Raw genomic sequence first — 26257 nt, forward strand, 5'->3', positions numbered from 1 at the left:
AAGTTAATCTTCTAGGATACACTTAACTTTCGACTATAAAAGCAACGTGAAAGAAAGTGAAATTTGTCTTTGTTTTACAGTTTCGTTCTTCATTCGTACAGCCAACTCAGCAGTATCCTGTTCCACCTGGAACTGGATTTTATTCAAACCCAAATCCTGGGGATTACTCTTATGGTAAGATTTTAACACTCAATTAGGATTTACAGTAATACGCTGCTCCCTGGTTGTAGTAGGCATTGTATGAATTAGAGAAAAATTGGGAAGATGTGTGGTAACTTCTACATTGTCATGAAGTTTAACTTCAAACAAAAAAACCCTACCTGTTGAAATGTACCAGTTACAAACATTGTATTTTGGGGACCAGGTGGTGTAGAAAACATGTTGCCATTTTACCTTTGCTACCAGGATTCAAATCGAGCCCAGACTGATGGCAGGTGGTAAATGTATGTTTGGCCAGTCAACTCTCTTCCTAATGGACATGTATCCATAGCATAAAACTGCCAATAATTCAGCTCAAATGGCATATTAAGCCATGGGGGCCACAGATGTGTATAGTGTGGTCAAAATATGGTGTTGAGGCATGTTTTGGTGAATCATAGAGTAGTACAGCGCAGGAGGAGGCCATTTGGCCCATCGAGTCTACGTTGGCTCGTTCGAAGAGCAAGCCAGTTAGTCCCACTCCCTTTCTTTCCCTGTATATCTGCAGTTTTTTCTCCAAGTATTTATCCAATTCCCTTTTGAAGATTACTATTGAATCTGTATACACCACCCCATCCTCCGCATTCTACTGCATTCCAAATCCTAACCACTCGTGTAAAAAGGTTTTTCCTCATGTCCCCTCTGGTTCTTTTGCCAATCACCTTAAATCTGTGCCCTCTGGTTATTGACCCTTCAGCCATTGGAAACAGTTTCTTTATTTACTCTATCTAAACTCTTCATGATTTTAAACACCTATCAAATCTCCTTTTGGTCTCTGCTTTAAGAAGCAACCCCAGCTTCTCCAATCTATTCACGTAACTAACCCCCCATCCCTGGAACCATTCTAGTAAATCTCTTCTGTACCCTCTCCAAAGCCAAAGGGTAGCTTAATTTACATTCAGCTAGCCAGTACCTAACTTGAGAATTCAGTGCTGTTACTGAGTTAATGTTTTTCATAAGCAAAGACACAATTCCATTTTATGTAACTGCTCAAAGAGAGATTTTCAGTACAGAAGAGTGGGATAGTGTCACTTTCTACAGTATATCAAATACTGACTGGTCAGAAGAATAAACCCCAATAATCTTCCTTGGCCCCATCCTCCACATTCTATTGTATTCTTGTGGTTTGCCTAACACCACTTTGAATTGATAGTTCTTGTACTATAACCTAGTGCTGGATTTATATTGCTAGAACTCTTCATTTAAATGCATCAGAAGGAGAATACTTTGTTGGGGTTCATTTTGAAATCTCATCACAGGCTTGGGACAATACATTCTGCTAGAGTCCAGCAACTTGTATGTTTACAATAAGTGCCTCTTGCCAGATTTCTATGTTGAGATTGCAATATTGATGCAAAAATGAGTTAGTGGCTTTTTTGCTTTTCTACTAGTAAATGCAGAAATGCTGGTTTGAGGCTAAGCTTAAATGGTTCAATGCCAGATAACATTTAGTGTCATGTGGTTTGTCATAATGGTGTAACTGTTTTGCAAAGGTAAAGATGTATCAAACAGGGTATGAAAATTAGGATTGCTATTTGGGCTAATGCCTACAATTGTACAAAATAGAAAATTTGTATTAAAAAATAAATTAAAAACATCTTTTGTTGGGGTAGGCAAGAGAGTGGTGTACCAGTGTACTGTGCCATGGAATGGCAGAGCACAGATTTGTGTTTAATTTCATAACATGGTGAGTTCCTCCTTGTTCTTGCTGTCAGGATGATGCGCTGAGCACAAGTTTAAAAAGCTTGCCTAAGTGGAGAAAGTTAAAATTGCAAGGCTTTTTGTATCCATCAAACCAGTTTGGTATACTTTCCTGGTCTACTGTAATACAAGCAGCTGCTTGGAGTCCTATTGGTTGCTTGCCCCACTAATCTATATATGAATAGCTAAATTTCATATTGTGCCATTTGAGTGTGAGGAGTACACAAGTTAGCGGTGTCATGACTTTTCTTAATAAAAGGTAGCATATTTCAATACAAGCTTCAATAGAAAATTCTAGCATTGTTGGCGTGACAAATCTCGGGTTCCTCATTTTATAGTCTCTTTTTTTAGTAAAAAATAAGATGCACAATTGTAAGTTCACTTTGAGTACTTGTAAACCAGCTAAGAATCGTCTGTAGCCAGCTAAATGCATTCCCTTGTAGAGTATGACAATTTAAGTAATAAAGTTAAGGAAGGAATTGGCTGTTTACAGCAAGTTAATTTATTAATGGTTTGTTCTGGCGAGCTATGCTCTGCATACCGACCATGCTCTAATACTGTAATAGGTTGGGTATTCAAGTTTAGATCGGCAAGCCATGGTTACTTTCCCTTATATAGTAATTGTTTTGGTATTGCATACTTCCACTAATTGCTTGATTTTAGTTGCACAAAATTTTATTTTAATTACACCATTTTGTAATTAAAGTGAATATTTTGAAGTTATTTTTATTGATGCTGTTTTTAGTTGATTTAAAAACCACACTGCTTAATAAACAGTGCATATGTTACCAAACCATTGTGGTTCAAATTTTGAAATTGGGTGCAGGCTTAATTTCTGGTTTGACTGAACTTTGAATTTTGATCGTCCAAATGTTTAGAATTCTTGAAATAGTTCGGAATGTAGATGGTAAAGAGAGACTTTAAAGAGAGACTTTAAGTTAACATTGCTTTCGAGTCAGTACAAAGAAGGTTCACTCGGTTAATCCCGGGGATGAGGGGATGGACATATGAGGAGAGGTTGAGTAAATTGGGACTCTACTCATTGGCGTTCAGAAGAATGAGAGGCAATCTTATTGAAACATACAAGATTGTGAAGGGGTTGGATCGGGTGGATGCGGGGAGGATGTTCCCGATGATGGGTGAAACTAGCACTAGGGGGCATAGTCTTAGAATAAGGGGCTGCTCTTTCAAAACTGAGATGAGGAGGAACTACTTCACTCAGAGGGTGGTAGGTCCATGGAATATGCTGCCCCAAAAAGCTGTAGAAGCTACATCATGACATAAATTTAAAACCGAAATAGACAGTTTCCTAGAAGTAAAGGGAATTAAGGGTTACGGGGAACGGGCAGGAATTTGGACATGAGTCTAGGTTCGGATCGGACATGGCCCTGTGGGTAGCGGAGCGGGCCCAGGGGCCGTGTAGCCTGATCCTGCTCCTATTTCATGTGTCTAATTCTGTTAGATTCAGGAGATGGTTCTGTGATAGTGGATTGGCGGTTAGGATCAGATCAGCCATGATCTTATCAAATGGCGGAGCAGGCTCGAGGGGCCGATTGGCCTACTCCTGCTCCTAGTTCTTATGTTCTTAAACTTTACTGTATACTAGTTTAACTGACATTGTGGCATTTGAACGTATTTTTAGATGTGCATGTAGTTTTGAATTGTAGCAAATAAACTTTGGTCTGGGAGTGTTGCCATACATCAAGTGCCCCCAATTCACTACTGTTGCATTATCTGAATATTAAATGGTTTATTTTCCAGAACTCACCAGTGTTCTGATACCATGCACCTATTTTAATACTTTAAGCATGATTTTTTGGGGGTTCATCTATATGATATAAAATACCTGGTGATACAGTATCATTGTTGCTAATCTATTAGAGATCAGTTTGATTGTAGAGATTAACCCATTATTTGCATTGGGAGCTCCTTTAAAGGAGCGGGGAGACACAGTGCACACACAAGAATGGGAGGGGCTAACGAAGAAAAAATAGCCAGTTGAGTTAAGCAGCACTAGGGTAACTATGTTGAATGGGTTGGGGAAGCAAGCATGCATGTTAATGAAAAATAGTTCCAACTCTGGTACTGAGGAATATAAACCAGAACTTGTATAGCTGCACCTATGGTATTAAAAAGCCAACTACTTTTGTAGATCTAAATCTTGGTTGCCAGTTGTCATTTCTATTGATAATGCCTTGTGACAATTGGATATAATGGATTATGCTCTCTCAACTGTTTGCTCTTGTTATTAAATCAATTGGCACTGCAGAAGTTTTGAAACAAATACATGATTTCTATAATTTGCTAGATGCTGTTGAAGTTGTACTGGTGGCTGAAAAGACCATGCAGCATTGTTTTCAAATGGTAACAATAGTAGCCTCGTGAGCTACTAGCTATCCTGGAAATAAGTGACCATTGTTTAGGATTATTGATTTTCTTTGTGAATTGGAAAGCAATTGGTTTAAAGATGATCCACAGTTTGTAATTGCTTCAGAACAACACTTCATTCATGAGGTGGAGAAAGGAAATAATGTGTAACTTTTGTTTTTAAAATCTTTTTGTACTGGTAGCTAGTGTCCAGTAAGCACATTTTAGTTCATGTATTGCAAAACAGACGGTTGATTGTGTAAATGTCTTGTTTTTAGTGAAAATAATGGGCCGTATTTTGCGACCCTCTCCCGTAGGGGCCGCGCAAGTGCCGGGTTTAGGCATGCGAAGTGCATGCACTAAAACCCGACACTTGCGATCTGTCAAGAATCTTCTTGACCGATCCTCCACATTCCCGGGGAAAGGGCCTCCGCGGGTGGAGTGTTGCGCTATTTGCCCAACCTCTGCCCGCTGAAAGGCCGTGGAATTCTTATGCCTGGTAAAAGCAGGCATAAGGCGTGTTTTTTACCAGCATAAGATTTTTTTTTTAAATAGAAAAATAAAATGTTATCGCTCTTATACATTAAAAACCATTTCATGTGTTTATGTATGTTTAAGTCATCCCCATTCATACGTGACAGTTTCGTACGTACGTTACTTTTAAAATAACTTGATGGCTTCCTTAAAAAGTGGGCTAAGTGAGATCCTTAATGAATGGGCCTGTGTGGGTTGTGGTAATAGACAAAAAAAAAGGTCTCCAGTCTAATATCGGTCCCAAGTCACATGATCTCACGGCAGCAGTAAGGGTGCATCATTGGTCTCTGTGTCCCAAGGCTGGGGGAGGACATTGGTCAAGCCCACTGCTTCTGATTGCTATCTAGCAACACATGCAGAAAAGTGTTTGAGAGACTGGGTTGGGTTGTAAGCTTCCTAAAGTTAAATAGCCATTCAACTCTCGCTATCGAGGCTTACACAGCAAGAAACAAAGTGATCATGCTAGAACTTTAAAAGTCACTGGTTCAACCTCGGCTGGAGTATTGTGGACAATTCTAGGTACCACGTTTCAGGGAAGATGCAAAGGCATTAGAAAGGGTGCAGAGGCGGTTTACCAGGATGCTACCAGGGATGAGGGATTTCAGTTATGAGGAGAGGTTAGGACTGTTCTCGTTGGAACAGAGAAGGGTAAGAGGTTTTTAAGATGATGAGGGGTTTTGATAGAGTAAATAGTAAACTAAAAAATCCCTCTGGCGAGTGGGTCAATAACTAGAGGTCATGGATTCAAAATCATTGGATAAAAATCTAGAGGGGAGATGAGAAATCTTTTCAGAGATGTCGGGATCTGGATTGCTCTACCTGAAAGACCTGGAAGCTGATTCTATAAATAAGAGTTGGACAGGTACTTGAGGATGAGCAACTTACAGGGTTACGGACAAAAAGTGGGGGTGTGGGACTGAGCACGACTGCTCTTTCAAAGGGCCGGCATGATGGGCCGAATGACCTCCTGTGCTGTAAGTTTCTATGAATGTCCACTTGAGTGAGTGCCAGAGGGATGCTTGGGCTTGTAGAACGATAGCCCAATATTAGTGAACCCCTTCAGGGCGAGGAGAGCAAAGTGGAAAAAGGAAAGAAAAATGTTTGTTGCTTTGTGGTGGAAGATTTTCATGTGTTGCGGTGTAGACTTGTTTGGTTGCATGTGCAGTGAGTTCCTGGTTTTTGTTTTTGGGATGAAAAATACATCCCTGCAATGAAGCATCAACTTGGGACTGTCCTTTCCCTCTACGAATGGGAAAAGCAGCAAAACCTTCAATTGGAATCATAGCAAAAATTTAAACATGTAATTAACAGATCACACAGCAGAGTTCTGAAAGCCTCTGAACAGAATTGGTTGTCAAAATGATTGAAATCATTAAGATTTTGTAAACCTGAGTTACAATGCAGTGATGGGAAAATAACATTGTTAATTATTTTTGAACATTAACTTAAATCCCAACAGTTGATCTCCAGCCATAAAGCTGGCAATGTTACCCCTGGACATCTGTTCTGTAAAATGAATTCAAATTTCAGGGTGTTGCAGATGAAGATTGTAAAATCTTATTTTTTTGGAGACCGATGTTTTCTGAATTGACACATTTGGGTGGGTACTTTTTTCCTTGAACCTTTTGTGTCTCTGGAAATTTCATCAATTGTTTTAAATTCTGCAATGTGTTCTTAAACAGAAAATTTGGAGTGTATTTGTCAGTGTACTGGAAGTGCACACTACAGCTTTTAGTTTAAAATCCTATTGAGCAGAAGTGCAATAGTAGTTTCACATGCTGGATGGACATTGTATACAAAATGCTGACCATATTTGTTCCCTATCTAGCACATTTTCTTTGTTTTTGCTGCTTGATTTGTACACTGCTAGAGTTTAGTTAAACTTTAACGGGGCCTTTTGAAGTGATTTTAGACTTTATACTTCACAAATGCTTTCCACATTGAATTGAAGAAAACTAATGGATCTAAGTGCACTTGCCTGAGATGAACTCATTTTTCAGCAAGTGTTAATGCTAAATTAGATAGTCTGAAATGTTGAACTTGTTTTTATTTCTTGGCTGTTCTTGCTGTTGATGTATATCTATATATAGCCTGTGCTCTTTGGAGTCAACAATGCAGTCATCTGAGTACAAGATTTTTATTCCATGTTTCAACAGCCGCTAGACAGTTTTAAAAATAAAAGTAAGTGGAAGGGAAAATAATTGTTGTACATTTTATGCAAGGTAGGTTAATGAATTGTTGAATTTGTGTTTAACATTAAACAGCTTACAATGCTGTTTGAATTTTTGTTCAAGCGCTATCCTTGTAGTAGAGTGCGCATTTAATATTTCATGTTGAAATGTTTACAAGTAGGAGGAGCCCATGTTCAGTTCTCATATTTGTTCTTTTAATGTTAAGGTGGTTTGCAAGTGCCAATAATGTCTTCTACTTGATTGTGGCTGATTTGTAGTGAAGTTTTAACTGTTTAGGTTTTATGAGGCATAAGTTACTTTTAACTTGTAGTTTGTGTTTCACACTAAGGATTTCTTGTTTGAAAATTTTACTGGACCTGTGTAAGTGATTGGTAGGTATGGCTAACTTGGTTTCTGTGACTGCATTTGCTGTTGTTTGCTTCACATTTTGTACTTGTATAATGGACAAAATGAGTACGGGCATTAGAAGTTTGAGCTTAAGGGATTCGTTTTCACAGGCGTAAAAGTGTAAATATCACTTTATTTGTAACTACAAATGTCTGCCAAATGTAATTCAGGCACACATTTGCTGCAATAATTTTGACTTTTTAGAAATATAATTAAAAGTTTCTGATCATTTAATTTGACTTTTACACTTCATTTGTCTGAACTTTTTTTGAGATGGGGCACCTATTTGAATTGGACTCTTAATTTATTTTTATGATCCATGTTTAGGTACCCTTGTCTTGAGATTTACGATTTCCATGTATATACATATGTATATGACTTTTTTTGGACTTTGAGATTAGCCAACTTTTTAAAATCTCGTGCACTTTCACATATATACTTTGATAATTGCACTTCAAATGAACAGTATATTACGATTTGAGGCTGATCTACTCCATTCAGTCTTTTTTTTTCTGGCTTTATGCAGAACCTTTTTGTTAATGTTTGTAATGGATCAAAATCAGGCCATCAGTGTGTTCAGATGTAAAAACTAAGTTAGCAAGAGGTTAGCGCAAGCCCTCCTAGGATGACTCAATTATCTTATTCACCAAGTATCTGAGGCATGCAGATCATGAAGGCCTGGATTTTGTCCCTGGTCTGTGCGGAGTTAAATGGTCAGCCAGTAAGAGTGCTGCAGACTTCGTATCCTGAGTTAGGGTGATGAAAATGGTCAAGGTTTCTCAATCCTAATCGCCATTTAGTTGATCATAATATGATAGAATTCTTCATTAAGATGGAGAATGAAGTTGTTGACTCGGAGACTAGGGTCCTGAATTTAAATAAAGGAAACTGCGATAGTCTGAGGTGCGCGTTGGGTAGGATTGATTGGGGAATGTTACTCAAAGGGTTGACGGTGGATAGGCAATGGCAAACATTCAAATGGATGAACTACAGAATTTGTTCATCCCAGTTTGGCATAAAAATAAAACAAAAAAGGTGACTCAACCGTGGCTAACAAGGGAAATTAGGGATAGCATAAGATCCAAGGAGAGGACATATAAATTGGCCAGAAAAAGCAGTAAACCTGAGGATTGGGAGCAGTTTAGGATTCAACAAAGGAGGACAAAGGGATTAATTAAGAAGAGGAAAATAGAATATGAGAGTGAGCTTGCAGGGAACATAAAAACTGACTGTAAAAGCTTTTATAGATATGTGAAGAGAAAAAGATTGGTGAAGTCAAGCGTAGGTCCCTTGCAGTCAGAATCAGGGGAATTTATAATGGGGAACAAAGAAATGGCAGACCAATTAAATATATATTTTGGTTCTGTCTTCACAAAGGAGGACAAAAATAACCTCCCAGAGATGTCGGGGAACATAGGGTCTGATGAAAAGGAGGAACTGAAAGAAATCAGTATTTGTAGGGAAATGGTGTTAAGGAAATTGATGGGATTGAAGGCCGATAAATCCCCAGGGCCTGATCATCTACATCCTAGGGTACTTAAGGAAGTGGCCCTAGAAATAGTAGATGCATTGCTGATCATCTTCCAACATTCGATGGAATCTGGAACAGTACCCATGGATTGGAGGGTAGCTAATGTTACCCCACTATTCAAAAAAGGTGGTAGAGAGAAAACGGGGAATTACAGACCGGTAAGCCTGACATCGGTAGTGGGGAAAATGCTAGAGTCCATTATAAAAGATGTAATAGCAGAGCACTTGGAAAACAGTGACAGGATCGGGCAAAGTCAACATGGATTTACAAAAGGTAAATTGTGCTTGACTAATCTGCTGGAATTTTTTGAGGATGTAACTGGTAAAATAGATAAGGGAGAACCAGTGGATGTGGTGTATTTGGACTTTCAGAAGGCTTTCGATAAGGTCCCGCATAAGAGATTAGCGTGTAAAGTTAAAGCACATGGGATTGGGGGCAAGGTATTGACTTGGATAGAGAACTGGTTGGCAGACAGAGAGCAAAGAGTTGGAATAAACGGGTCTTTTTCTGAGTGGCAGGCAGTGACTAGTGGGGTACCGCAGGGATCGGTCCTTGGACCCCAGCTATTCACAATATATATGAATGATCTAGACAAGGGAACTAGATGTAATATCTCCAAGTTTGCAGATGACACAAAGCTGTGAGGAGGATGCCGAGAAACTCCAGGATGATTGGGACAGGTTGGGTGATTGGGCAGAAGCATGGCAGATGCAATATAACATGGATAAATGTGAGGTTATCCATTTTGGTAGCAAAAACAGGAAGGCAGATTATTATCTGAATGGCAATAGATTGGGAGAAGGGGAAGTGCAACGAGACCTGGGTGTCCTTGTGCACCAGTCGCTGAAGGTAAGCATGCAGGTGCAGCAGGCGGTTAAGAAGGCAAATGGTATGTTGGCCTTCGTAGCGAGAGGGTTTGAGTACAGGAACAAGGATGTCTTGCTGCAGTTGTACAGGGCCTTGGTGCGACCACACCTTCAGTATTGTGTGCAGTTTTGGTCGCCTTATCTGAGGAAGGATGTTCTTGCCATGGAAGGAGTGCAGCGAAGATTCACCAGGCTGATACCTGGGATGGCAGGAATGACTTATGAGGAGAGATTGGATCGATTGGGCTTGTACTCGCTGGAGTTTAGAAGAATGAGAGGGGATCTCATTGAAACTTATAAAATTCTAACAGGACTAGACAGACTAGATGCTGGAAGGATGTTCCCGATGATCGGGGAGTCCAGAACCAGGGGGTCACAGTCTAAGGATAAGGGGTAGGCCATTTAGGACAGAAATGAGGAGGAATTTCTTCACCCAGAGAGTGGTGAACCTGTGGAATTCTTTACCACAGAAGGCAGTAGAGGCCAATTCATTAAATATATTCAAGAAGGAGTTAGATATATTTCTTCAGGCTAAAGAGATCAAGGGGTATGGGGAGAAAGCAGGGACCGGGTACTGAATTTGGATGATCAGCCATGATTGCATTGAATGGCGGAGCAGGCTCGAGGGGCCGAATGGCCTACTCCTGCTCCTATCTTCTATGTTTCTGTGTGTCTGGTATGGGTAGGGTAAGGTCTCTCTGTGATGCACTTTGCGGCATAGTGTGTCATTGATCATCACTATCAAAGCTCAGGTATGTGAATAATGGCCATTTTAGATGAACTGGAGGGTTCCCAACAACTGTGGAATAGTACCCTAGCAAGCAAGCAAAGCCTTAGTGAGTTGAAAAAAGAAAGGAAATAGTAAAAAGTTTGTATGTGTCTATATTAACTCTGCATTGATGCAGGCAGATAAATAATTCAGTATCAAAATACAAAAACTAATAAGGGGGAAACTTGTGTGAAACTCTGAAGAAAATTATTAAAAAGCTATAAGTTACAACTTAATTGCCCATCTACCCGTAATTTGTCTCCTATGGTTGATTCAAAATATGATAACTGAAAAATGTCTGTTAGTACCATGGTTTCTGAAGTGCTTCCCTGGACCTGTAGCAGTGAACTAGGACAGCTTGTTTGTGCTGTGATTGCCTTCCAGAGAACACATGAGTGTTCAAAGAAAAAGACACTTGTAGTCTGGATGGAGATTGGATTCTATTTGGTTTAGGAGGAGGGGAGGAGTTGGGCAAGTGTATTTTTAAAGATTGAGGCGTACAACAATGAGATCGGTTTTTCCAAATGTATATACTTTTGAATATTCTTGGGAGGAGTGTTGGGTTATGGGGAGTTAGTGACTAATATTTTTCATCGTAGTCTGTGTATAAACCACTGAATAACTCGTGTCCCTGATGCTGCTGTAACTTAACGGCTGAGGAGTGAAGAGAAGATTTGTATTGATTTAAGTTTCTGCGTTCATTTGGTTACTTATGTAAATTTAAAAATTATAATTTGTTGTAATGATGCACCTTAAGTAACAGTTTTTAAAAGCAGCCATCAGAGGTTAACCTTGCAACAGGCGGACAATGTGCCCTTAAAGTTGTTGAAACTTTGTCTCTTCAGGAACCTATTATCCAGCAACACAGGGAGTGCAACCATATTCTGCGCCAGTGGCACCTGCCACTGTTATGATAAACCCAGCGCAGCCACAAATGCCTCCAAAAAGAGAACGTAAACAGGTAGGTCTGCTGCTAAACTGCCATTCCCTTTGGTAGGTTTTTACAGATTCTTGCCATGATTAAAGTTTAATGTGCTTGTGTTGAATTATTCTCATAAAACTCGGTTGTTTGCAAGCTTAGCTGTCAGTGAGATGCTTCTAATGGAAATTACCATTTTTGGTACATTTCTTCTAAATTAGCTACTGTTTTATTCTAACATGTCTGCTACTGAGGATTGATGTGAAAGTCCTTGTGCAATAACTCTAATGTGGTCTGTTGCCTTACAAAAGAATATAATTTACAATTTCTCACTCCAGCACTGGTACTGTGTCTTGCTACTTAAAGGCACTTCATTCCTTTAAATTAAGCCCAAAAAAGGCTTTTAAACAAACCTTAAGACACTTAGGAAGATTTTCACTAGCAATACTGCTTTAAATTGTTTATTTTGCTTATTTTGATATAATACTATGTTTTGAGATCAATTAATAGCTGTTTCTAGCTTAACTTCTAGCAGCTCTACTCACCCCAAAAGAAGGAAGAGAGAATTTGTATTTATATAGTATCTTTCATGTCCTTGGGACTTCCCAAAGAACTTCACAGCTAATGAATTTGTTTTTAAAATACTGTTATGTAGGCAAACATGACAGCTAATTGTGCACGTGATTCCACGCTAATTGATCAGTTAACTGCCCAGAATTTGCTGGAGTGGAGCGTCTTGCGACGTACCCCATTGGAGATTTGTTTCTTCACCCTTTAGCTCAAATTCTTTGTGCTTCAATTTGCTGGAAATGCAAGTTGATGGTGTGGTACGGTCAATGGGGCATCTGGGACCTCCTGAACATCGGAACCAACAGTTTATCTCTTTAACCAATTAATTTAAAGGATAGAAAAAGAAACTGGAATGACGGCGAAGGAAATATGGTGAATTAGAGTCAAATTAGATACAGAAAGAGAAATAGAGGGAAAGAGTGGATTGAGAGACAAAAAGAGACAAAGAAAAAGTAAGATCAGTTTTTTTAAAAGGGTAAAATAATATTTGGAATAAAAAACCTAGGAACAATTTACTACCTGCAGGAGTGAGACTCTCACTTCATTTCTGGGCAGGAGCGATTGAGTAACATTGTAGGAATATAAATCTAGTCATTAAAAGGGTCCTTGCATCGTTAAATACTAACTTTGGCGAGTTTAATTTGTTTTAACAGCTAAATTCAGCATTTTCTTGAAACTCATGGTTAAGTTGATGGCGAGGTTAACGGTGGAGCAGGAGCAAATCGGCTAGCAATTTGGAACTCACGGCGTATCTCTGCTACAAATTGCTAGGTTTTTTTACACACTAATAACGGCATGCACGTTTAACTTTTATTTTCCCAGCAAATTCTGGGCTAATATGTTTTTGGTGGTTTTGGATGAGGGACTAATGTTGGTCCGACACGAGGAGAACTTCCTCGCTACTTTTTAAATAGTGCCATGAAATCCTCAGACCGGGCCTCAGCTTAATATCCCATCTGAAAGACAACACCTCTGAGAGTTTCTTCATTTACCCTGGATTATGGTCATTTGTAGTTGGGGGTGGATATGTGCTTAATAATTTTGGAATTTAAATGTGGATAGTTCTAATCCATTTTTGGTTGAGATGCTGACTACTGTGCTGGAGGTATTTAGTTTTACTAGAAACTAAATGGTTTAAACCATTCCTCCATCATATCGTATCCTTTTATTAAAGCGACATAGCTTTTCAGTTCTGACCATGTGGATATTTAGTGTACATGAGTTATGAGATCAGCTTTACAGTATTAAACATGTTATCAGTTACAAAATTTTATTTTTTTCCCTCATTTGTCCTCTACATAAAAAGCAATATACTATCCTCTACAGGGGGGAATCAAATTTAAGGCACTGTCTCTTAACAGCTTGACACTGTGGTAAACCACTGTTATACCTGCCTGTGTGGGTGTTTGTATTCCACTGTGTACATGTCTGTACATGCCTCGGCTGACTCCTCCCACGAGTCCAGGTATAAAGGTGACTGCTCCACAGTCCCTCTGTATTCTGGACTGGTCGACCACTCGGCACACCTTCATTCTCTTGTTAATAAAAGCCTGTTAGTTACTTGCTTAACCTCAGTCTTTTGAGTAATTGATAGCACATCAATTTTATTAACAAGATTTTTTAATAATGAAGATCCTCACACCAGCATGCCTGGACTTAGACCATCAGGAGGCGGACGCATCCACCAAGTTTGCTCACTGGCTTAGGTGCTTTGAAAGATTCCTGATCGCCTCCGCTGCAACGGTCAAATCGGATGAGGACAAACTGGATGTCCTGACCTCCAAAGTGAACCACCGAGCGTACTCGGTCATCCAGGACGCGACCTCGTACACGGCTGCTCTCAAGCTCCTCAAGGACCAGTACACGCGCCCAGTGAACAAGGTGTACGCCAGGCACCTCCTGGGGAGTCGTAAACAACAACCTGGGGAATCGACCGAGGAATACCTTCAGGCACTGTCTGTGCTTGGCCGGGCCTGTGGTTGTAAGGATGTAAAGGTCACCGTGTACACAGAGGAACTTATCCGGGACGCTTTTGTAGTGGGCCACAGGTCCAATTACACCCGACAGCGACTGTTGGAGCAGAGTGACCTCGCCCTCAACAAGGCCTCTGAACTCGCACTATCATTGGACGCAGCCTACCGGGGCATAGATGCCTACTCCTCTGCACCGTGGACGCTGCGGGGAACGACAGCCTGGGACACGGTAGGACCGTCTCATAGCGCCGTGCCACCCCAGCCTCATCCCAGCAACGGCCCAACTACCGCAGCAGTGTCCCAAGGCCAGAAATGCTACTTCTGTGGCCAGGCCAAACACCCCAGAGCGCGCTGCCCGGCGAAAAATGCGATCTGCTCGGGCTGCGGGAAGAAGGGACACTACGCCAGCGTCTGCAGGGCCAAAGCCACCCCGAACCCCAGCAGCGCCGCGTGCGGGCCGCCATCTTGGGCCTCCCCAGCCATGTGCGAACCACCGGAACAGCTGCCATTTTGGACGCCTCCAGCCACATGGGGATCATGGACGACGCCAGCCGGGACGCAGCAGGCCCCCAACACCGCCTCATCTGATACCCGCAGCGACACACCGACCGTTACGCTGGACCAAGCGAGACCGCACCAACTGGCCCGGTCCACAATGGACATTAAGGTAAATGGTCACGAAACAACCTGCCTTTTTGACTCTGGGAGCACGGAGAGCTTCATCCACCCCGACACGGTGCGGCGTTGCTCTCTCTCAGTCCTGCCTGCGCACCAGCGGATTTCTATGGCCTCCGAGTCCCAGTCGGCGGACATTGGCGGCTACTGCGTGGTGACACTCTTAGTAGACGGGACTGTGTACGATAATTTTAAACTTCTGGTCCTGCCCCACCTCTGCGCTGCCGTTCTACTGGGGTTAGATTTTCAGTGCCACCTTAAAAGTGTTACGATGGCGTACGGTGGACCCCTCCCCCCACTCACAGTCCGCAGCCAGCAGCTTCCAAACTGCCCGCCGCGCACCAGGTGCAACCTCTCCACACTCGGAGTCACACCCCCCCCCCCCCCCCCCCCCCACTGTTTGCTAACCTCACCCCCGACTGTAAGCCCATCGCCACAAAGAGCAGGCGATACAGTGCCGGGGACAGGGTTTTCATTAAAACCGAAGTGGAGCGGCTCCTGAAGGAGGGGATTATTGAGGGCAGCACCAGCCCCTGGCGAGCCCAGGTTGTGGTCGTTAAAACCGGTGAGAAGCAGCGCCTCGTCATCGACTACAGCCAGACAATAAATCGCTACACCCTGCTGGACGCTTACCCACTCCCCCGCATAGCTGATATGGTCAACCAGATCGCGCAGTACCGCGTCTTCTCGACCATTGACCTGAAATCAGCGTACCACCAGCTCCCTATCCGCCCTGAGAACCGCCAGTATACTGCCTTTGAGGCAAACGGCCGCCTCTATCACTTCCTTAGGGTTCCCTTTGGCGTCACCAACGGGGTCTCCGTCTTCCAAAGGGAGATGGACCGGATGGTCGATCAAAATGCGTTGCAGGCCACTTTCCCCTATCTGGACAATGTGACCATCTGCGGCCATGACTTGCAGGACCATGACGCAAACCTCAAAAAATTCCTCTGCACCGCCCAACTCCTGAACCTGACGTATAACGAGAAGTGCATATTCCGCGCAACCCGCCTCGCCATCCTTGGCTGTGTTGTGGAACACGGAGTCATCGGTCCCGACCGGATGCGTCCCCTTATGGAACTCCCACTGCCTCAAGGCCCTGAAGAGGTGCCTAGGGTTTTTCTCCTATTACGCCCAGTGGGTCCCCTACTATGCGGACAAGGCCCGTCCGCTGATCAAGTCCACCTCTTTTCCCTTGATGGCAGAGGCCCGCTTAGCCTTCCACCGTATCAAGGAAGACATTGCCAAAGCCACCATGCACGCAGTGGACGAATCCATCCCCTTCCAGGTGGAAAGCGACGCGTCCGACTTTGCCCTGGCCACTACCCTTAATCAGGCGGGGAGACCCGTGGCCTTTTCACGAACCCTCCAGGGCCCGGAGACCAGACACTCCGCTGTTGAGAAGGAGGCCCAGGCTATTGTGGAGGCTGTGCGTCATTGGAGGCACTACCTGGCCGGAAAACGATTTACCCTGCTCACTGACCAGCGTTCAGTTGCTTTTATGTTTAACAACAAGCAGAGGGGCAAAATCAAAAACGACAAGATCTTGAGGTGGAGAATCGAACTTTCCACCTACAATTACGAGATCTTGTACCGGCCCGGGAAGCTCAATGAACCCCCGGATGCTCTATCGCATGGCACCTGCGCCAGCGCGCAGATCGATAGACTGCGAGCCCTCCACAGTGACCTCTGCCACCCGGGGGTCACCAGGTTCTTCCACTTCATCAAGGCCCGCAACCTGCCTTACTCCATTGAGGAGGTCATGACCAGGAACTGCCAAGTCTGCGCTGAGTGCAAACCGCACTTTTATAGACCAGACCGGGCTCACCTGATAAAAGCCACTCGCCCCTTCGAGCGCCTGAGCGTTGATTTTAAAGGGCCTCTCCCCTCCTCTGACCGCAATGTGTACTTCCTCAACATCATTGATGAGTACTCCCGTTTCCCGTTCGCCATCCCCTGCCCGGACATGACCAGTGCCACGGTCATTAAATGTCTGAACGACCTCTTCACCCTGTTCGGTTTCCCCAGCTATATCCATAGCGACCGGGGCTCATCGTTTATGAGCGACGAACTCCGCCAGTACCTGCTCGCTAGGGGTATTGCCACAAGCAGGACCACCAGTTACAACCCCCGGGGGAACGGACAGGTGGAACGAGAGAATGCGACAGTTTGGAAGGCCGCCCTGCTAGCCTTAAAATCTAGGGGCCTTCCGACCTCCCGCTGGCAGGATGTGCTCCCCGATGCGCTCCACTCTATTCGGTCACTGCTCTGCACTGCCACCAACGCCACCCCCTCAAGAGAAAATGTTTGTCTTCCGAAGGAAGTCCACATCGGGGACATCGCTACCGCCATGGCTGACGTCCCCAGGGCCGGTCCTACTGAGAAGACACGTGAGGACCCATAAAACGGACCCCCTGGTCGAGAGGGTCGACCTCCTCCACGCCAACCCCCAGTATGCTTACATTGCATACCCAGACGGGCGGGAGGACACACTCTCCATACGAGACCTCGCACCTTTGGGGGCCCCAGTAACCCACTACCCACTACCACCCCCCCCCCCCCCCCCACCCCACGATCCAATATCCAACCCCAGCAGACGGCACGCCTGGGCCCCGCGACCCGCTCGACACCCACGAGGACTACACACCAGTGCCCCAGCCTACGCGGGACTCGACGCCGGAAGCTTCACTACCCCTGCCGTCGCCACGTCGATCACAGCGGCAGACAAGACCTCCGGAGAGACTCCAATACACAAACTTTTAATACACTTCACCCCGCCGGACTCATTTTTAAACAAGGGGTGAATGTGGTAAACCACTGTTATACCTGCCTGTGTGGGTGTTTGTATTCCACTGTGTACATGTCTGTACATGCCTCGGCTGACTCCTCCCACGAGTCCAGGTATAAAGGTGACTGCTCCACAGTCCCTCTGTATTCTGGACTGGTCGACCACTCGAGGCACACCTTCATTCTCTTGTTAATAAAAGCCTGTTAGTTACTCGCTTAACCTCAGTCTTTTGAGTAATAGCGCATCAGACACCATTGAGTCTCTGTTTTCATCAGATGACCTTTCCCACTCTAAGACCTTGGGCTGGATTTTGTCATTGGGGGCGGGACTGCTGGCTGTCTGGTTTCAGTCCCGCGGCCAACCCATGCTATTTTCCCTTGATTGACCTTGTTAAGCCCGCCCTGCAGGTTTAGCAGGCCAATTAAGGGAAAGCCTGTGACCGAGGACGTCAGCGTATGACGTTTAATGTCAAAAGAAATTTTGACAGATGAATTGTCAGCGTTTGACAGCTTAGCGAAGCTGTCAAACACTGACCATCTCTGTTGTATGGTAAGCCCTTGTACTGAAGGCTCACCAAAACCTATTTCCTTAGCAGAAATCAGATGGCTGCTGCGTCTGAGAATGCATCAGCCATTCTGTCATCTCTGCCGTTGAGAGGAGGCACCTCCGGATCCCCAAGGGTTGAAGCCTGTCTGAAGAAGCAAAGGTAAGTAAACTTTTTCGAACACTTTACACTCGCCTCTCATACTTACCTCTCCACACTTGCACCCATCACTCACCTCCACAGCGGAATTTTCATCCCCACAGACCCACTGCTCACCTCGCTGACCCTGGCGGGATTTTCTGATGTCGGGAAGCCCGCACTTGCAGGGGTAAAATGGGGATAAGTCTCAAAACTTCCTGTTAACAGGCAGTTAATTGTCTGTAATCCCCATCCTGCCTTGAGACGGGTCCCTGCGCGAGTCGCGGACCCGCCTCCCAGGAAGATGGCACGGAGGTGGGTTGGGAGCGGGTTCGGTACCCGCTCCCAGCTTCTGCCATTTTCCTGGCAAAATTCCCCCCCTTGTGTTTGACTTTTGGCAGTCTAGACTGTTGCGCAGTAATACAGCGTTTACAATTGTTTCGGTGTCTTCTGCACTTTCATTGATGTGGACTCTCACTGGGATTGTGGCACTGACCAAGATGCCAAAGATAGTGTGTGTACTATTTTCTGACGAAGTTGCTGACTGAGAGAAGGGAAGAATCTGGAAGACTGGATAGCTACAAATCTCTTGCCTGAATTAAAATTGAGTGCTATTGAGTACACTAGGTTAAGATTATTGCCTAAATCTTTTTTCAGATTGAAGACCATGTACAGACTTGCTGATATCCAGACAGCCATACCTTTGCAGCAGTCTGGCCTGGATGCTTACAATGCTGGGACGAGGATAGCAATCTGGTCTGCAGGCCCACACAGCTGAAAATTTCAGGACTTTCCTTTGGGATGTCAAAATAAAAACTGGAGCTCGGCTGGGAATTTCCCAGATTCGGTATCTAATCTTTACTGAGCTAGTTCATCTTGCTAGGGCCACAGGGGTTGTTTTAGTGACTCGGTCAAGGCAGAAAAATCAGCCAGCCATTCTGCTTTTTATGACTATCCAGTGTGTATATCTGGACTTGATAGGATAACTGAAGATTGGCTGTGATGCCTCAACAACTTGCAATTTTATAATGCCTTGTAGTAAAACATCCCAAGGCTCTTCACAGGAGCGTTATCAAACAACATTTAACACGGAGTCACGAGAGATAATAGCTTGGTCAAAAGTAGGTTTTAAGGAACGTCTTAAAGGGAGAGAGAGAGGTGGAGAGGTTTAAAGTGGGAATTCTAGAGCTTGGGACCTCGGCAGCTGAAGACATGGTTACCAATGCTGGAGTGATGAAAATCAGGGACGCGCAAGAGGCCAGAATTGGATGACACCAGAGATCTCGGTGCGTTTTAGGGCTGGAGTAGGTTTCAGATAGGGAGGGGTGAGGCCACGGAGGGATTTGAAAACAAAGATGAGTATTTTAAAACCTATTGAATAGCCACTTAATACTGTGGTTTCCTGGGGTGTGCCCCCACCCAAGTGGCTTTAACCCACCCTATATTTGTGAAAAAACTTTCCTGTTGCTGTAGTTTCCTCTCTGGGTGTGTGCTCTTGTACTATATACTAAGCAAGATAGTTGGGCATGCAGTTACTGACTTTCTGCCAATGATGTATTGGGATAAAGTTAGTCAGCATGAAGTATTCAACATTTTAGATGTGTTATCTTCCTTAAAGTTGAGGTGTGCCAGAAATTAAGTGGCATTGGGAAATAAGAATTTGGGTTTTCAGAATATTGCTTGTAATAATCAACAGCGGTGTCTATTGGCATCCCCAGATGTCACATCACCTCTTTAGGGTGGCTACCTAATGGAAAATGAAAATCTACTATTACATTGCCTCTTAGAGATTAAAATGGTTATTAAAGCTGCAGTAATCCATAAACCCTATAAATCTAGCAATAAATGTCCTTAGTGGGGAAGGGAAGACAAAAGGAGGCTGTTAAATTGCAAGCATGGCATCACTGCAGTATTGAACAGATGCCTCTGTCTAACATGCACCAGAAAATCTGCACTAACTTGCAAATAGATGGTTTGGAGAAACTAAACTGCAGTTTCAAAATTACAATTTGCAACAGAATTGTTATTTTAGACAATTGCCAAGATGGAAATATTTTGATTCCTCTTTTGTAAGAGGTTTATATTTTAGTATTTAATTGAATTTGTTGGATGGAGATGATGAGGAAGAACTCTGAGAAATCTTTAGTGCTAGATTTTCTTGCATTTTAATTACTTTTTAGTATATCCAGGGCAGCCAAGGAAGGAAAATCTGGTATTGAAGCCTAGTGCTGAATCTCCACTCTAACAAAAAAAATTCTCATTTTCTCAGCTAGCGGCAATCTAGAATGTCTCCAATATTCTCCCAACATGATTGTGGATCGGTTGGTTTGCTGCATGGCCCTATTTCCCTCTCTTCCGGTGCTTAAAAAAAAGTTGAGGTGCTGGGGCTCGACTGTGGTGGACTACAGACAAAGACTGTTTAGATGCTGCAGGGTGTTGTAGGGGTGGCTTCTGTTATCCATACACCTTTGCAGACTCGAGCAGAGCTTCTTTTACAAAACCACTCCAATGCTTGAGAAAGCTGTTTTCCTCTTTAAATAGTAGGAATTAGCAATGGGCCCAGTTGATAAGGGAGCACCCCCCCCCCCCCCCCACCTAACTATGATCCAACCCAATGAGTCCTGCTGTCATGTTGCCCCTTTTGGCTACAAATTCAACTCTTCAGTCAGTCTCTTGCGGATATTTAGCTCTCGTCCACAACTACAAAGTTCCCAATTGAAAAATCTCCTGTGTGCTGGCCTCTTCTCTCTCCGCACCCCGCGCCCCCCCCCCCCCCCCCCAAAACACACGCACACACCTTTACGTAAATCATTCCGCACATATCCTGTGAAGATGACAATCCTTGAATCTGTGGCCACATTTCGATGCTTGCTGTAGTATGCCCTTTTAATGAGAGCCTCATACTTCGTGGTATGAAGTTGAGGTGGATGGCTAATGCTTTCCAGCGGCTAATTGAACTAAAAACAATGCTGGAAATACTCAGCCGGTCAGGCAGTATCTGTGGAGAGAGAAAGGGCTAACGTCTGGTGCAAAGCGGATAAGGAAGAACATTTACACCATTGTTTCTATAAACATTTGCTATTGATCATAACTGTTATTGATGGGCTCACACTTCCAACACACAGGCTGCTGAGAACTATATAGTTGATGAGGTTTAATAGATTGCCAGTGGCTGACTTTAAAACTTCGCAAGCATTTAGGAAAGCAGGAAAGCTCTGAACTAGATAATCAGCCTGGTAAAGTTTTGCAAAGGGGCACAAACTGGGGCAATTGCTTTGGGTAAATGAAAACCAAGTTGTAAAACTCAAATGACTAAACAGTTGGCGATGGACTTTCCAGAATTAATGGAGAGAGAAATCTGAATGTAATGAACCGTTTGTGATTAATGGGCAGGATAGTAACTGACTCAATACAGTTATAGAAATGAATGCTGAAAAGCAAATTGAAAGCTTGGCTGATATTTTCATGCAGCAAGAACAGAAAACATAGTTGTTAAAATGAATTTGTCCAATTTTTTTTTTAAACTATTGAAGAGCAGGAAAGGATGAATAAAAAATGCTCTTGTATGCTTGTTAATATTATGACCCAATCCTTAAGCTACATCAGGTAAAACGTTAGTGTGCTTAGCGAGCATATTGACCCGTAAAGGTATGTTTTTAACAGCAATGTACCCATATAAGTGTGTACCATCTTAAAACATGGCCAAACATTTATACCAAATTTCTCGAGTATCTCCTACTTCATTTGTTTCACAACCAAAATTAAAATCTACATTTGAAGTGTCTTTTACATAGTAACCCAAGTAAACATCCAGTATGAATAAATGATGGACAAGAAGGGGGAAAATGAATGATCAAGAAAACTTGGCCGAAGAAGAATGCATTAGAGTAGTTTTATCTTAAATGCAAGATGTTCAGTGCTATATTTATGCTTCGAGTCAGTGATTTAGATTTGGTGTAGTACACCTAGCAACATTGAGCTGTCTGTTATATTGGCAAAATGGGCCAGATAGGTGGTGTTATGGAACTGGTACCTGAAATGGATCTGACAAACACTGGTAGCGTTCAGAATGTGTACAATTTTGCAAGTTAAATTTTGGCCTTTCTGACATGAAATGTAACGTCTCCATGACAGACTATGGATAATACCTTGGAATTTAAAGGGGTCTGTGCCATTGCAATTCCAAATTGTCATTTGAATTCAGATCAAGAACCTAGTCTGTTTCTTTTGGCGAGATCATTCAGTTTGCCAAATACATATTGAAAAAATGTCTTAGTTTTTCCATACAAGAATGGGCTAGAAAAAAAACATCTTAATATTTTCCTGAATTCTTTTTCCCCTGCATTGGCCTAGGGATTTCTGTTTTTTTGTCTCCCCAAGAGATTACATGACTGCCTGCGTGGGTGGGAGCATTGGGCAGCACGATGTTTAATTACAAACTGACAGTTTGACACAGGCTCGATGGACCAGCTGGTCTGTCCTTGACTGATTTTTGTGTGTTCATACAAGAGGAAATGAGCAACTCGTGCAAATTCAGTGCTGTGTATAAAAAGCGGTATCTAATTGCTTTTATATGGTGTTGCACTTTAGGATTCCTAAAACTGAGAGTCAGATATCAGCTGCTACAATATTTGATAGTTGTCCTACAGTAGCCTTATGCACCAATCGACAATTTATTTTTAGGTTTACAAACTTAATACTTTCAGAACAACAAACCAAGTAAAACCACCGTGTCTATTTACTTTGTAATGTCAAATCGCTGAAATAATTGGAACATAATTTTTTTTTTAAGTTCCAGTAAAGGTGTATCTGCCTAAAACATGGAGCGGCTTTGGGTTTGAAATGTAATGCACTTTTGCTGTTAAATTTTGCCAAAAACCAATAATTGCACATTTAGACCGGCAAGTGGTTTTCACAATACTGTTGAATGAGCTAATAGACTGCTATTAAATCTTCTCTCAAACAGTCTGTTAATTATTGAATCTGGTTCAATCTTTATCTATAGAGCATTTGGAAGTTGCTAGAATCTCCTAGCCTTACTTAGACTTCAAGTTCTTAGTTTTCCCCCTAAATTGGCCCCCCCAAAAATTCTCGTGCCTCCCCCAGGAGATTGAACGGTTGGAATGGGGGATGTTGGTGTGCAGAAGTTGCACAATGCCAGGATGGGCTGGCTAGGGAAATGGTGGAAGCAGATAGTATTGATTCAATCAAATGCAAATTAGGTAGATTTTTTTCAGAAAATAATATATTGGGACGCAATCTGAACAATGAGACATGACTTAAGGTAATTACAGGAATCCCTCCCCAACCGCGGGGGTTACGTCCCTGAAAACAGCCCTTCCCCTTAGCCTGGCACCTTCCCGTGCAAGCGCAGGAGATACAACACCTGCCATTTTATCTCCTCCCTTCCCACTGTCCAGTGCCCCAAACACCCCTTCCAGGTGAAACAGCGATTTACTTGTACTTCTTGCAATTTAATATACTGTATTCGCTGCTCACGATACAGTCACCTCTACATTGGGGAGACCAAATGCAGATTGGGCGACCGCTTTGTGGAACACCTCCGTTCAGTCCATAAGGGTGACCCTGAGCTTCTGGTCGCCTGTCACTTTACTTCTCTGCTTCACTCCCACTCTGATCTCTCTGTCCTTGGCCTCTTACATTGTTCCAATGAAGCTCAACGTAAGCTCAAGGAACAGCACCTCATCTTTCGATTAGGCACTCTACAGTCTTCTGGGCTCAACATTGAGTTCAACAATTTAAAACTATAACCCATGCTCCCATTTTTCATGCTGTGTGGTTTTGCCATCCCCATTTGCAACATTTTATCTTTCCTGCCTCTTACCTTAGCAGAGTATGTTCCTTCTATTTCTCTCTTCTCCCCCCCCCCCCCCCCCCCCCCCCCGTCTCTGCACATGCTTATTATCTATTACATCTCCAGCTTTTTCCAGTTCTGATGAAGGGTCCCAGACCGGAAACGTTAACTCTTTTTCTCTCTCCACGGATGCTGCCTGGCCTGCTGAGTGTTTTCAGCATTTGCTGTTATTTCAGCATTAAGGCTTTGTCAGCAGCAAATAATGGCAGTATACAGGAAACTTTGTGCTATCCGGCACCGACGGGACCGAGCTGTTGCTGTCCCATCAAAACTGCCGGACAAACCAGCGCTAATGTTGAAACATACGGAGATTTTGAGCTCCGTATCTGGCAACAAACCCTGTTGCTTAGCAACAGCTTCGAAACAGTCGTCCGTACCTTGCAAACGTCTCTAGCTTAGCAACAGCTTCAGCGAGACCTTGCAGAGCCTGACTGGTGGAAAAAAAAAAGCAACGAAAAGAAACGAAACGGCTCCTGATTTTTGCCGGTGGCACGAGCATTCCGGACAGTTAACCTCCGGATAAACCGAAGTTTCCTGTACATAGAAATTTCAAAAAATCAAGACAACCGCCTTCAATAGATTGAACATAAATTTCACAGCATTGGTGAGCCCAAGCACATTATAAAGCAGGAACCAAGGGCCGACAGGAAGGAAGCTTTACATAGTATGTTTCCAAAGAGCACATTGTGGAAAGGGTCGTAGAATGCTCAATAATGAATTGGTGTAACAGAATGATGATGTAAAAAAAAAAGTTGTTTTCTCAAACAATGTGAATATCTGCTTAGCACAAGCTTGGTGTTTTTTTTTTTCAAAACTGGTCTTATTACCCGTTTCTTGTACTGTACCTGTTTCGTACTGTCCATTTTTGTGTTGGATGGATAGAAATAAATGAGGAAATAAGTTTATTTATTTATGGTATGGCTATCATTCTTTGAAATTCACACTGCACATACTGAGCCCTCACCCTTCTGTTTCACTTTAGCTTGAATTCTCAGAGATGGTTAAACTGTTTCTTTTCTTTGGTTCTATCCCTTGGTCTTGCCTGCCAGTGTCTGTCAGAGCATTGAAGGAAGGCCAAAGCAAGACCACTGATACAGTGGGGCGATCAAGCAAAGTGAAGTAAAGCTCTCCAACTAATCGATTTTTGATTCTTTCATTGGTGTCCTTTTGTGTGCAGGAGTTGGGTCTTACTCAAACAATGAAGAGAACTATATGGAAGGAAGGAAGTTGCTTGTTTGACCTGTCTATTTTGTGGCTATTTTACTTGTTAGATCCGGATAAGGGATCCAAACCAGGGTGGAAAAGACATCACAGAAGAAATTATGTCTGGAGGAAGATCAGGCTCTACACCAACACCCCCACAGGCAAGTAGTATGCTGGGTCCTTGCTCTTACTGCTCTAATTGCAGAAACTGGGTATGTTTGTTTTCCACGGTTCTGGCCGCCTTTTACTTTTTTTAGTCTGTAGATGGTAGAAGCATTAAAAGCGTACTACAAACATAACTGGTGATGTTTGGCTGTGCACTGTTCAGTACCCCACATGCTATTATGCTTTTATTGACTTTTTAATGTATAAAATCCTCACTGAATCAAATGTATATCTTTCCATTTTTGAAAAATATTCTGGCAAATCCTATCTTTTTATGTTTGTGGATTATGTGACAACTGATTTCTCACACACTGTACACTACTGGCTGCATCCTCACAGAATGCTTTGCTTTCTATAATTGTTCTTGATTTTGCTACATCATTTGCATTGTTGCATAGTTGGAAATTTGTAGGTTATCACTTTGAATTTTGTGTTTTATTTTGCATTTGCCACTAACCACAAGGATAAGCCTTAGTACCAGTAAGAACAATTTTTGGGGTGGTGTTTCTTGAAGTTTGAGAACTGAGCTTTGGACTTTTCATTTACTCTCTCGCAAGTTGTCGCTTTGTTTTCCCATTTCCAGCTAAAACAATAATTCTGTCACCACCCACAACAGCAAACTGTTATGTAATACTTGCTCACTTTCTGAATTGCAATTTTTTAAACAAGCAATCATTAAATGAAGTTGACTGTCTATGCCCTTGCTTCCAGTTCCTCTGGCTAAAATAGGAACTGTGGTCATGTGCAGTGCCTTGCTCTTATTCTACAGATTTGAAGTGGGATGCTATTCTCAAGCAACACTGTGTTGCTACGGGCAGGTTAGAGGAATCGCTGAGTCTTTTGAATTGACCTTTGCTAGCTT

General features: G+C 43.0%; 1 protein-coding gene across 13 annotated transcripts in view; it reads left to right on the forward strand.

Annotated features, from left to right (window-relative positions):
* The window catches only part of LOC147115693 (eukaryotic translation initiation factor 4 gamma 1-like), a 123602-nt gene that overhangs the window by 33902 nt on the left and 63443 nt on the right, over positions 1 to 26257 (forward strand). For 11 of the 13 annotated variants that reach the window (XM_085990161.1, XM_085990168.1, XM_085990160.1 and 8 more), the window contains 3 exons: positions 81 to 174; positions 11391 to 11506; positions 25299 to 25391. In XM_085990161.1, coding sequence (XP_085846287.1) covers positions 81 to 174; positions 11391 to 11506; positions 25299 to 25391 — 303 coding nt within the window. Of the gene's footprint in view, positions 1 to 80; positions 175 to 6929; positions 7023 to 11390; positions 11507 to 25298; positions 25392 to 26257 lie in introns of those variants that run through there. The other 2 variants (XM_085990172.1, XM_085990173.1) reach the window with 2 other exon arrangements.

This window comes from Somniosus microcephalus, chromosome 6, assembly GCF_052327205.1.
Source record: "Somniosus microcephalus isolate GS21.2 chromosome 6, FLI_Smic_1.0, whole genome shotgun sequence".
NCBI lineage: Eukaryota > Metazoa > Chordata > Chondrichthyes > Squaliformes > Somniosidae > Somniosus > Somniosus microcephalus.